Raw genomic sequence first — 13167 nt, 5'->3', positions numbered from 1 at the left:
CAAAAATGCCAAGAACCGAACAAGCATTGAAAATCAAAGCCTCTGCCTCTTCCCAGGAAGGATGCTCTCTTTGTGTCAGAAACTTGAAGCACCAGTGCAGAGAAGACAGCATTTCTTCCCCTGCAAGCACAACACTGGCCCCATAGTTACCAGGCCCTCAGCAACTAAGGAGCATTTACAGAATCATCAGCATTTCGATTAGTCACTTGCAGCACCTGCCGTACTTACCATACACCAGCAACCACCGGTACATATAGTTCCACTATGACTAAGAAGAATCCTCTCTGTAGTGCAACACAGGACATCAGTTCTCATCAGAAATGTCATTGACACCTTCCACCCACATTCAATTACCCAGCTATGCGGCACTGCGTAAGTTACTTCTGCTTTAAAGTAAAACGCTTTGCAGCAAAGAGTATCAAGAGTGTCCAGCCTGAAAACATCACAGGGCAGCCAGTGAGCCACTCGAGTCTGCAAGCAGTGGCTATGAAACAGGAACCTTGCAGGGCAACTTTGGAACATGAAATCTCGTAGCAGTTTGTCTTGATTAAAAACAGAGGGGAAGGCAATAGGGAGGGCAGAACTCTTCAGAGTCCCTGATGACTAGCAGCAACAAGACAGCTTCAAACAGCATGATTTTCCCAGCTACATATGGAGTATAAGTTTCTAAAAAATAAGCTCAAATGATCTGCATGAGGCAGAAGACAAGAAAGGTGGTTAGTTCTCAAGACGAGACTTGGTGAAGCAGTATGCTCTCCCAGGCACCTATGGCTTCAGGACTTCATGAATTTAGGCAGGGTAATTGAGCCCTATGAGGAAAAAAAAAAAAACCTGTTCCCTGAAAAATTACAGTAATCAAAAAGCACTGTGGTAAAATACTACAGTGAGATGGTCTCATATATCAAATATTGATCCAGCTCCTGTAAACACATGAAGTTCATGGAAGTCAATTTTCCCATTAATCCTACATTCATGCCTTAATAGAACCACCTCATATTTTATATTCATTTTCACTCTCACTGCAATAGCAAAGTATTTTCAGCTCAAAAATCAGACTTGCCTTTAAATGTAAGAGTATTCTAAAAGCATGTCTTAAAATATTTCACTCATCTCCTCTCACTCTTTCGTCCCTTCCAAAATACTGCTGAAACGCTATTAAAAAAACCTTATATCCTAGAATCCATCTTCTCTGCTGTTAAGCTGCATTCTGCTTGCAAATAGGAATCATTTGTGCTGTAGTTAAAAATACGAAATTTATGGAGCTTTTTGTCCTCCCCCATTTTGCTTCTGCTTGTTCTCTCACCTCAGAGAAACAACTTTATTTCTAGAGATGCCCGATACATCCACAGAGGACTAGATAACATAGTCCATAGTCTTCTGTAAAAAAGCACTTACAATAAAATACCCATTTGTTATCCAGGTTCATTTGGCAATTATCATAATTAGACAATTGGCAAAACAAAACGGTTACATTTAGGTCAGCCTCATCACTCAAGATGAGCACACCTTTTCAAAGGAGTGAATGGCATGTTCTTTTGGAGATTTGAAAACTTCATCTTAAAATGGAAAAGTAAGCAGAGGGGGCAAGTTAGATGACAGAAGATTTACACTATATTAAAGTGCCTTCTCATCACAGCTACAAATTTCAGACATGCACCAAATGCCTGAATGTACCACTTTGTTACCATTGAAGTTACACTATAGCAAAAGAATTTGCAAACCAACTCGTGTGATGGCTGTACAGCAGACTCATGGCAAGCCCAGACTGAGATGAAAATTCAGGAGTGTAGTAGAATTTTCACATGAGGTAAAAACATGAAGTTCCTTTTGACAGGAAGTAGGCAACATAGTCACAGCTGAAAACTGCTGCACTATAGTTTGACTGTTTTAGTCTTCACTCATAAGCACAGGGCACTAGCACAGAGAATCACAGAAAATCGCCAGTTGGAAGCCCTCTGGAGGTCCTCTGGAGGTCACACAGTCAAACCTCCTGACAATTTCAGAAGCCAATTTCAAAGCTAGGTCTGGTTGTTAAGGGCCTTATCTACTAGAGTTTTTAATACCTCTAGAGATGGAAGTGCAACCCCCTCTTTTAGGCAGGCCACTCCAGTGCTCAGCTACATTTGCTGTATAGAACTGTTGCCCTTACACTCAACTCCCCTGCTGGAGCTTGCTCCCACTGCCTCTTACCCTTTCACGAGGCATCTCTGGGAAAAGCTTGGCTCCATCTCCACTAATAAAAACCCACCGGGCACACAGAGACACCATCTGGAAATACCTGAAGCCTTCTTCCTTCCAAATGAAATGAAGCCAGCTCCCTCCACCTCTACTCCTATGCCACATGCTCCAGTCCCTAAGCACTGTACTCTGCCTAGTATGTCTCAAAATAGGGGCCTGAAACCAACCACGGTATTCTAGACATGATCTCATGAGTGTTAAGCAGACATGAATAATCACTTCTCCTATCTGATGGCCATCTTGCCTATACACCAAAGCCCCTAACTCCCCTTGTATGTCACTGATTAACTGCATACAAAGGTTCAATTTGATACCAACAGAGAATTAAATTTCATTTTATCTATTATATTTCCAAGTTAAATTTCATTTGTTGTCCGTATTTCTTATTTTCATGTCTTTTGGCTTTCTGGATAGTAATTTCCAGCCTTCACCTACCTCTTTTCTTTCAAGCCATTAAAAACTTTCTCCCTTCCGCTTCGAATTGCTTCTGTCATTGCTGTGATTATTCTACAATAAATGCCAGTAACTAATCAATTTTCATCTCACAAAACTTCCAAATGCCTATCATGTCTATTTTTCTCCCATCAGTTTTCAGCTTTCCAATTTTTAATCCATATCAAAAAAGAAATTATGTTCATTTTATTTATGCTCATTCATTTTAAATGATCCCTGACTTATGTGCATTCTTAGCCTACTCCTGTTTCTCCAAATGATAACATTTTCTTGTCTGTTAGGTCACTAAACACCATCATGCATCCTTGTTGCACTTTAAGTTAAATCTTCATTAGCTGTACATTAACCCTATTCTGCTCACCGCACACCCAAGTCATGTTTCATCCCACCCCTCTACATACACTACCTCATGAAATCACAACAGATCCCAGTTCTTCTACACAGTCATTTTCAACATAAGGTGTGGGTATTTGGAAGCAGAGTAGCTACCATTTACACTTCTCAGTTGTTTTCTAAAAAGGTAAATCCTAAACTCATCAGACGATTATAATGAGATATTATTTACTAAACCTCCTATTTCAAAATAGTTTTTTTCTTTTCCACCAGTGCACTTTTAGCCTCATTATATTTTAGAAGATAACAGCCTTTACATCCAAGGTTCCCTTTAATTCTGGCCTCCTCCCATCCATTGGGTTTTATGGTAGATCTAGGTTTAATTTGGATGCCCCTTATACTATTAGAACAATACCAAGCAGGCCAGAGAAGTTTCTCATCTAAAAAAAGAAACTGCATATTTTAGCAATGCTTTGTTTTCCAACCAACTAGCTTAATACTGTAGCTTCCTTCAGGACATAATTCCAAAATTAACTTTTCTTCTCACTCTTTCTGTCCTATAAATATGTACTAAATTGCTGCTATAATGCCTCTTTTTCATCCACACTTGAGTACCTGTCTTCCATATCTGAATATGATCAAGCGTCAATGATTTATTTTCTAAATCAACTTTAAGTAATTTAAAATTAGAAAACTCATCTTCATTCAATCCCTTGGAGCCACAATTAACCTACCTGTTTCTCAACACAACCTTTCATGCCTTTTTGCCCCACTCCTCATGATCTTCACGTTTTTTCAAAATTTCATGGGAACAGAGCCTTTGTTGCTACTCAAAATCCAATATAATGTGAATGGCCTTGGGAATACAGTGTCACAGCAAAAGGGGACTTTGGCTGACCCAACACTGATTGTGCTTCTAACTTCCTGTGATTTTTATAAATTCAACACTATCCATTAAAAAGAAACAGCAGAAAATGCAAGAATTTCACCTCAAGCTACTTATTCATAAAGAAGAACCACAAGATACCAGTTTCTGATGCATCATTTCTCTTCACAGCGGAGAAAGTCAGGAGCTCACTGAAGTTACTGTGTATCACTTCAAGAGTAAAGACTCATGTTGGATCAGGTTAGAGATTCCAAATATTTTATATTATGGGGGTTGATTATTTATTTATTTTTTAAGAGAGTTTTTCCTATGAAGTCATCACAAAATAAAGGAGAAAATACTCTTTTAGTTACTGACTAGGTTCCTCTGTCCTCCAGTGGATGAATGTTCCAGTCCCTGAATACCAGCAATGTGTTTTAAATCTATCATGGTCAAACTTCACAAGTAGGATACATATTTCAAGGTAATCATTTACCTGTCTGACAGAGATGCTCTATTCCTTCAGTTCTTTCAGGGAAGTTAGAGAAAGTTTCCTGATTTTCTACTTCATTTTCAAAAATAATATTGTAGTTCTGGTCTCTCAGAAGAGATCAATCAATTTACCATGATTTTTGATGTTCCAAATAAAAATCTAAATTCATTCTTGTCTGAGATATTCAAATATACCTAACAGAAGACATTACTTAAGGAACAATCACATATTAGCAAGAACACAGAGCAGACAACAATCCCCACAAAGCACTTTTTTGTTTGTTCATTTTGAGAGCTAAAATGTTACAGAAGAGTTATGAAACTAAACTGCTAACAACAAACTGAAAGTTATTAAACATTGTCCTGACAACACAATGCTAAGTGTACACATTTTGTCCTGCTATACCACTGATTTCAGCATAAACTAATAGAACTGCAATACTACTGAAAAGTTACATCTGGCAAAACTCACCTTAGTTAACAGGAATTAGTGAAAGAAAAAGCAGCAAAAGAAGAAATATCCTAAGCCTTGGGATTCCTGTTTTTGAACTATGCTGTCATATTTCACCAACATGTTTATTTTTGTTTCTACTTTTAAGAAATTTGAAAAATGGAGACTACAAATGCTGAGTGTTACTATTACATGAAGCTGCTAAGAAGAGGAACAGTTATGAGTTTCTCCAGCACAGTTCAATTATAAAGCCTTGTTTACTCTTTTATTAACAGTGCAGTATAAACAAACACCAGCTTCAAGAAATTGTCTTATATACTCTGTTGACACATTTTTAATATTTATTTCACTGGCTGTTATACTTCACAGGGCCTTTCCCTTGAAGCATTTAGATGGTAGTTCATGAAGCAACTACCCTCTACACAATGCGATAATTCATATCCTCTACAGTAAATAACTTTGGCAGAACTGAACTATATCAATGTATCCACAGAATTCACAAGACTTGTACAAATTTGTGAAATTCTGAAGAATAAAGAAGTATACAGAGCACTACAAGAAATCCTTCCTGACATGCTGTCACAGTCGCTTTTATTTTGTAATTTCCATAGCATTTTCTCATCTAAGTATTAACGTTTCCATCTCCAGATTCTCATATATCATTGCCTTACATTGACACCTGCTGGAAGTGACTGGGATTGTAAACAATTCCTTTTTTTTCTTCAATCGGTATCCGATTTAACTCTACAGGCAGGTCAACAATTCTACTTTCAGTAAACTAAATGCAGACATCTGAAAAACTAAGCCACATGCCTTTTTAAAAAAACAGAAAAGCACACAATGTTTTATTTAAACTACACCAAAATTCCCAAGTCTATCACTGCATGGATTCTCAATCAGAAAATATATTTTAATAACAGACTTTGACAAGATTTATTTACTACCCTTGGGGTAGATTTAAACTTAAAAAAATAAGTATCCAACCATTTACTAAGCTCCCAGTCTTGTTAGTAAATAATTATTACTGCAAGAGTCACAAAATAGCTCTTGATTGGCAAACATTGTTAAAAACAAGCTTATCCAAAAAAGTGTGACTAAATAGGTTTTAAAGTACTTTTCATTTCATAGTGCTTACAAAAAAGACAATTAAAACCATGGCTTTGAGTTTAATGAAAAAAAAATATTTGCCTTATTCACAAAAGCAAACAGGGCTGTTTAAAGACAAAATTCATAAAGGCAAGAATAACTAAGGCATGCTTGTTAAGATAGCTTGTACATGCACAAACTACTGTCTATCACTCTTCCCAATGAAGATACACCTCTTTGTACAGCTTTGTAAAGAGAAGCTCACTGAAACACCTATTTGAAAAACAGTGTGATTTTCCCCACATACCAGAATTTCCTCTAAAACTTTCAGTGTTACACCTTTTTTTACTTCCTACTAAAGAGGTAAGACCTCTTTTACTTGTTGCCATCTTTGCACTTCTCATAGAAAACACACTTCAGATTGAAGCAAGTATGATAAGTTATGGTGGCTTTGCTTTATTGTTGGAACAAGACATGGTCATGAACTTATTTTTCACACACCTTGTACGCAAAACTCAGGCATAGTTTCAACAAAATACACAAGACAGTTTTTAAGTACCACAAACAGCAAGCATAAAAAAACAAAACAAAACACACAAACAAACAACAAACAAGTTCAAAGGCAGTCAAATAGATTTTTTTTTTTTAATTTATATCAGTTTACAGCTTAAAACCTCTCTAATTTTATTTTTCCAAAGTTACAAATCAGGGTCCCTACATTCAAGTCCAGTAATACACCACAGTATGACCATTCCACACAGGTACCAACACCACTACTGTACTAACTAGTAGACTTTACTGACGCATTTTACTATTTTTTTTTTCATATTTTAATCTGGTGAGTGATCAACCCACTAAAAATTATTTTTACTAGTTAGCTTAGGTCATTGCCACAGTATTAAAGTTCAGATCTACTGAACCTGTAAAAAAAAAAAGTAAACAAAGTCTTGATGGAAGCAGAAATAGTCACCCACCAAAACAGGTAACAGTAAAAATACCAATATAAGTGGTAGCCTATCTCAACATACTTTTCCTCCAGCTTTTCCTATTTTTTTTTAATCACTGAAAGAACTCCATAAGCACAGGCAGGTGAAGTAAAAACATCATGGCTACATATTAGTCTGATGAATTCATTCCTAATTAAAAGTTTCAGAAGGCTCAAAAGCCAGAAACACTGAGCATGGAAGAATGCAGTTATGCTAAATTATGGATACCTAGGTGTTCAAGTACTGCATTTACCAATAATTAACCAACTCCTTTGGAAAAGGAGATATGGAAGTATTTTACAAAAGATCAATGAACATTAGCAGTTTCTTTCCAGACACTTCAATGTGGGCAAGAGAGCACTTTTTAAAAAATGTATCACTCTGACAAGCACACGGCTTTTTTTTGTACTGCATTCTTTAACAAAACACACATAAGGCTTTAAAAACACACCTAGATAGCCTAGATGCTTTTGACACTCAGCCCATTCTTACTTTCTTTTTATCTCAGAAAGACATCAGAGTTAATATTAGACACTCAAGATTTAAGGCTTACATTTCTTACCTTACAAAGCTTCTGGTAACGGGGAGAAGAAACTGCCATCCTCTGTAAACGATGCAACAACACCACAACTTTCTGCAGAGATGTTCTCACCACAGCCATCATTTTAAGTTTGCCACACTTCTGGAGACACCTCAGAATTTGCATTATAAATGAAGAGCAACTATCATTTCCTCCCGATCACTGGACAATGATTTGCCAGCTTTCTGAGCATGCTCTCTTCCAGGACTGCTTTTGCAAGCCACAGGCTTTTTACGTTTCAAAGGCAAAAGAGGTTGATACAGCATAAGTTTCGCTCCCAAATTAACCCCACAAAACAAATGCAAAAAAATAACTGCCTTCACGGATTCTTCTACCCGGTACTGCTCAGCTCTGCTGTGCAGAGGGCAAATTAAGTTGTTGAGCAGCCAAGCATCTGCTACCGTTCAGGAGTGCACTAAATAGCCAGGAAAGGTTATTAATAAAGCCTGAGAGCTGCAGGAACAAAATAAAAGGAATTCCTTCAGGAAGACAGCTCCAGTGTATCACAACAGTTGTTCTCCCCTAGTAGCTGCTTTCTATCGGCAGACTGAGCATTTGCTCCCTCACTCTGCGAAAGGATGCTCTCGCTGTCAGACTGAACGCAGCTCTCACAGAGCTGTAGAGTGAGTGAATAACAGACTGTGTTATTAATGTTGAGAGAGGAGCAGAGGGATACCTGCCCTAATTATATCAGCCATACATTAAAGACCAATAAATCACACAGTCACTTCTCAAAACTAGATTAACCAACACAAAAGAAAAAATTTCAGGGGGTAAAACTCTCTTAAAGCTAAATCAGTTAAAGGAATCTCAGAGGATTCTTACTTACACCAGAAAGTGGAAATATTTTTAAAGGAGCCATTTCCAATTAAAATCTTCTCCTGAATGACTTAATACGACAAGAAAGAACACGGGTTTGACAAATTTAAAGCACACAGTTACACCATCATCCCTTTTTCTAGCCATCCTTGAATCCCAAGAGCCAACATGATTTTGATGTTTTTCCCATGACAAAGCATTTAAGCCATCTAAGGATGGCAGTAGGACATTCAAGAGCAAGGAAGAGCTCCACTACCAGCAAGGCACTCCCAATGCAATACAGCTATTTCTTACTGCTTCCAAAGGTGCTATGATGAACCTACTTAAACCTGTATTAGGGGGCTGCTGCAGCAAAGGTTCGGGGGGGGCCATTATCAAGACAGCAGGTGGCAGATGCCACTAAAAGTAACTGTATTACTTGATGTGCTCATTGCCATATGAACAGGTACATACACATTTCAAGCACACAAATCAGCATGGTGTGGAGGCACCAACTACTGATAGCATGATGAGTTCATATGATCCTAAATAACGCATAGCTCAGATGACAGAGCACTGGTTTGCCTCTTGTCCAGGCACTTGCCACCTGAGGGCATGAATGTTGGGTACTGGTTCTTCATACAGGACATTTAAAAACTCTCCTCATCCAATTCTGCTAACACAATGTTGTGAAATAGTTTTATCTTGGTATAACTGGCCACATAAGACACAAGGTAATGCAGAAATAAGTCTAATTACACACAATGCTGCCCCATGTTGTTAGCTCCCCATGGTTCTGTCTTAGCTCTTCCACTTCCCCTACACTAGTTGTTTGGGGTTTTTAGCCAGTAGAAAGTATAATATTAACTTTTAGGTGTTGCCATGACAGACTAGTCTCAACATTTCATAAAGAGCCACTTCTCTACAGATGAGTTACCTTACTGACCAGACTCATATAAACATTTGTGAGTGAAATGTCATCTTCAGACACAAGCTTCCGCAATATATTGTTCTATTCCTTACTATTACAGTAAGCAGCTTGCATCAGATACTTTAAACTGTCTTGTTTCACTTAAATTCAATGTAAGTATGTTCAGATTAACAGTACTAATGAAAGCAGCATGTTTTTTTCATTATAAATTGTCCATATCTCATGAACATAGATCATAGATTACATTATTCCAAACCCAGAGTGCAGGATTTACTAACTGATCTAGCCATCCAGTTCTGTGCGTATCAAAATGACTGTGCTAAATGAGGCAATCTAATTGAAGGAAAAAATACAATAAAGCATTCAGGAGAAACATGACACGTGAACAACAGTCACAACAGGTAAACAGGAAAAAGGAAATTCATATACCTTAGAAACACATATCCTTTTAGCCAGTGATGTTCAACCTTTTGTTGCCACAGGCTCAAAGATACTAATTTTTTTAAGAGCTGTCAGGTTTTCACAGGTTTCCTCCTATAATCTCTCAATAAACTGTAACCTTAATGCAGACTGAACCCAACTCCTCTCCCTCCTACATCCCCAAAGGAGATGTACGGGATATGCAAAGGCATGAACAGCCCGATGATGTGGTACTCAACTAGTCTATGCTTCTTTGGACACGGAAAAGGGATCTCCCTCCTAGATTTCAGCTGTATTAAAAATTACTGTAAGTGGCATCAGTCTCCTCAAGTATTTCTCAGGTTTCCAGCCTGTGGCCTGTGCAAGAAAGAAGGCCAGCTGGAGAGCTGCTGGGAAGCAGGACAGGGAGAAGGGCTGATCCAAGCACAACAACTTCTTGGATTGCTGGAAAAGCAGGAGGAAAGCAGCAAGCAGGATATGAGACAGTGCAGCCCAGTAGGGCTTTACTTGGAGGGATGTAGATTGTTAGGTTGGACAATCACAGAGCATGACCTTGTTTAATCAAGTATACACTTCTCTACAGTTATCCTCCAAGGACATTTAAGAGCCCTCAGATGTCCACAAAATATGTATTTCAAACCTCAGGAAGAAAAATCTGCTTCACACGCCCAACTTTAAAATACTGTGATTTTTAAAAAAACACTTTCCAATAGGCTGCAGGTTTCCCCAGTTTTGTAGACAGTTTTCCTTTATACCATTTGCCACTGATAAAAAACATGAATAGCAGCAATATTATTTAGTTTCTTACCTGCATCTGTTTTCTGAGTTCCCTTAAGCAGGCACTGTCCCGAGCACTGTTCTCGCGCTGGGATGCATCTGCTAGAACATTAACTGTTGTCTCTGCTTCTTGAAGCCACTTGAGGAAGCTCTCCAGATCCTTGTGTGAGGCCTGTACTGTCTTCAGCTCTGTCTCCAAGAAATTCTGCCTATCAACAGCTCTGAAAACAAAATAAGTGTCAGAATATTCCCTCATAACATACAGCAGTACATACATCATAATAAAACGACTAAAAGGGAATCTGAAAGTTCTTCCTCTTGCTAAACTATATATCTGTCACAGCTTATTTTTATCATTTTTATCACTGTTTCTCTGTTTACTCAATCAATAGCTAACCACAGATGTTCTGAGGTGGTTATACATGTCACAGCACTTTTAAAAGGGATGTGAAAAAAAAAAGTTACTAATAAAAAAATCTGGTTTTTCCTTTGAGTATTGCCATCACAGACTTATGCTACCCCAATTGGTGGAAGAGGTTTTATTCCCATGTGTGAAAAGTGTGAATGCTTTTCCTCACCACAAAAATCACACAGAGTAGAAGCACTGAGGGTTTGGGGGACTTTCTGCTCTTCTTTTAGTGCAAGCAGAAACATTTCCCCAAATTTTTAAGTGTTAAAGTGCTGAGGGATGAAAAGTCAAACACCTAGTTCTCTGCTAAAACACAAGAGTTTTGACACTGTTACTCAAACAAGCAAAATAACACACAGCCATCACAATAGTCAAGCCATGCTCAACATGCTTAAGTCTAAAAACAACCTGGAAGAATATAGTCCAAATTTTCAATCAATCCTAAAGATCTCTTCTTGGTACAAACAGAAAGTCAAAAAGGGTTTAAGTTGTAAGGAACTAATTTTAAGCCTTGGATTATATAGTTTCAAAAGATTTCCTAGAAAAAAAGATCACATTTTGTGTGTGTGTGTGTGTATATATATATATATATATAAATGGAACTTCTTTCTTATAACTGAAATAAAACTCAGATGGGAAATGGTTATAGTCAGCAATTTTAAAAGCTCTGATTAACAATGTTAATTAAAGCATTACAAGCTATATTTCATCCATTTGAGGCTGTTATTCTGTCTCTTTTCCCAAAATCAGGACAAAGCAAACAAGCTGTCCCACACCTGCACACTGTGCAGAAATCTCTGCCATGGCTACTATCTAGAATACTGCTGCGATATAAGGAGGAAGTTCAATTTTATTCTCACATCAAGCACTAACCACATTGTCAGATTTCAAAGGTAAAGTTATATTTAATTTCAAGTAATACAAGACCAAAACACTCAGCATTTGATATTTTCACATGAACTGAACACATTTCTCCAGACAGGCCCATGAGAATTGTGTCTTCAGCCTCCCCATATTCAACTTAAGTCTTTCTTTCCTTTTTGCCTTGATGTGGCAACAGTACTGCTCAGCAGTACTTTATGCTTGCCCGGGTTTTGGTCCTAGTAAATGACTAGCAGGGCAAGAAGCTTCATTCTTGCTTCTGACTAGAAGCTCTGGAATGTTTCACTCATTGAGAAAAAAAACTAATAAATGCTAGGGATTACAAATGGCTTTATAGATATAGACTAGAATAGATATAGACTAGAAAAGATAACAAACATCAGCTCAAAAATTAGAGCACACCAAGGAACTGAAAGAAAAATGTAAAGTAAAAGCTGTTATGAGCTCTGACTTCAAAATACTCTCCCCTCTGCAGGGATCTTCTTCCCTAGGAGGGGGTTAAGGCCAAAGGTGGAAGAACAGGATTGACAACAGGAAGAACAGACTGGTAATAAAGGTGACCTTCAAAGAAAAAGAAAATCCCAAAGGATGAAACACTGTAAGTGACCCAGATCTTTTAAGTCTACGTGCTGATGTAAAAGATAGGAATTGAGACAACCTGAACTTTGTAGGTAATAACCTCCATTGAAGAATGTCGTCTTCAGCATAAAGTTTAAATTTCTCAAACTTTCTGCTTGGATGAAATTAAAAGAATGAAATCCTATTATAGTTCCACTGCTGTCGTGATATTTGAATTAAAGTTGAAAATCATTCCTTCCACTAAATAGAGACTCCAGCAGCAGCATAAATTAATTACCACTAATGTTCTAAGATTACATGGGTGCTTTTAAAGAGGACCTGTACAGCAGTAGCAAGCAATACATTCACAGAGCAGACACAAATACTCTCCTTCCAGTACAGGCCACACATGTAAAATAGAAAACGACAGAGAACTCTATACTGCAGATTAATGACTACTCCATGCCATGAAAAGATGACTCAGATTTTTAAAAAATTCTAATACAACTAGAACAGCCTCAAAGAAAGAGGGTCCTTCCAGGATGTAACAACTAAGTATAAAGAGAACCTAGAGAATTCTTTACAAATGCAGCTAACTTCACTTAACACAGTGACTGTAGAGAAGGTCTAAACAGATTCTACTAGTAAAGACACATACAAGAAAAAAAATCCTATCTCTACTATTTAAGTTTTCATGGCCCTGTTCCAGGTTTCTGTTCCAGGCCTTTTTTTTCTTTCAGATTTAAACAAAAAATCTGCAAAGCATACAAGTGTGTGATCAAAAGAAAGTCAGAAAATAACAGCTGAAGACAGCAGAGGCAGCAACTGTATTCCATTAGTGATGCAGTAAAAACATACAGAATTACTAAAGTTTCACCCTGAAGTATAAAAATTAAGAAAATAGCCAC

The 13167-nt window shown here is 37.6% G+C and overlaps 1 protein-coding gene across 11 annotated transcripts in view; it reads right to left on the bottom strand.

The window, feature by feature from the left end:
* Positions 1-13167, bottom strand: part of UTRN (utrophin) — a 358149-nt gene that overhangs the window by 181766 nt on the left and 163216 nt on the right. For 10 of the 11 annotated variants that reach the window (XM_051613510.1, XM_051613511.1, XM_051613509.1 and 7 more), the window contains one exon: positions 10442-10631. In XM_051613510.1, the coding sequence (XP_051469470.1) occupies positions 10442-10631 (190 nt within the window). Of the gene's footprint in view, positions 1-7466; positions 8019-10441; positions 10632-13167 lie in introns of those variants that run through there. The other variant, XM_051613520.1, reaches the window with a different exon arrangement.

Source organism: Apus apus, chromosome 3 (genome assembly GCF_020740795.1).
Source record: "Apus apus isolate bApuApu2 chromosome 3, bApuApu2.pri.cur, whole genome shotgun sequence".
NCBI classification, from domain to species: Eukaryota; Metazoa; Chordata; class Aves; order Apodiformes; family Apodidae; genus Apus; species Apus apus.
This window is presented reverse-complemented; position numbering and strand designations above follow the sequence as displayed.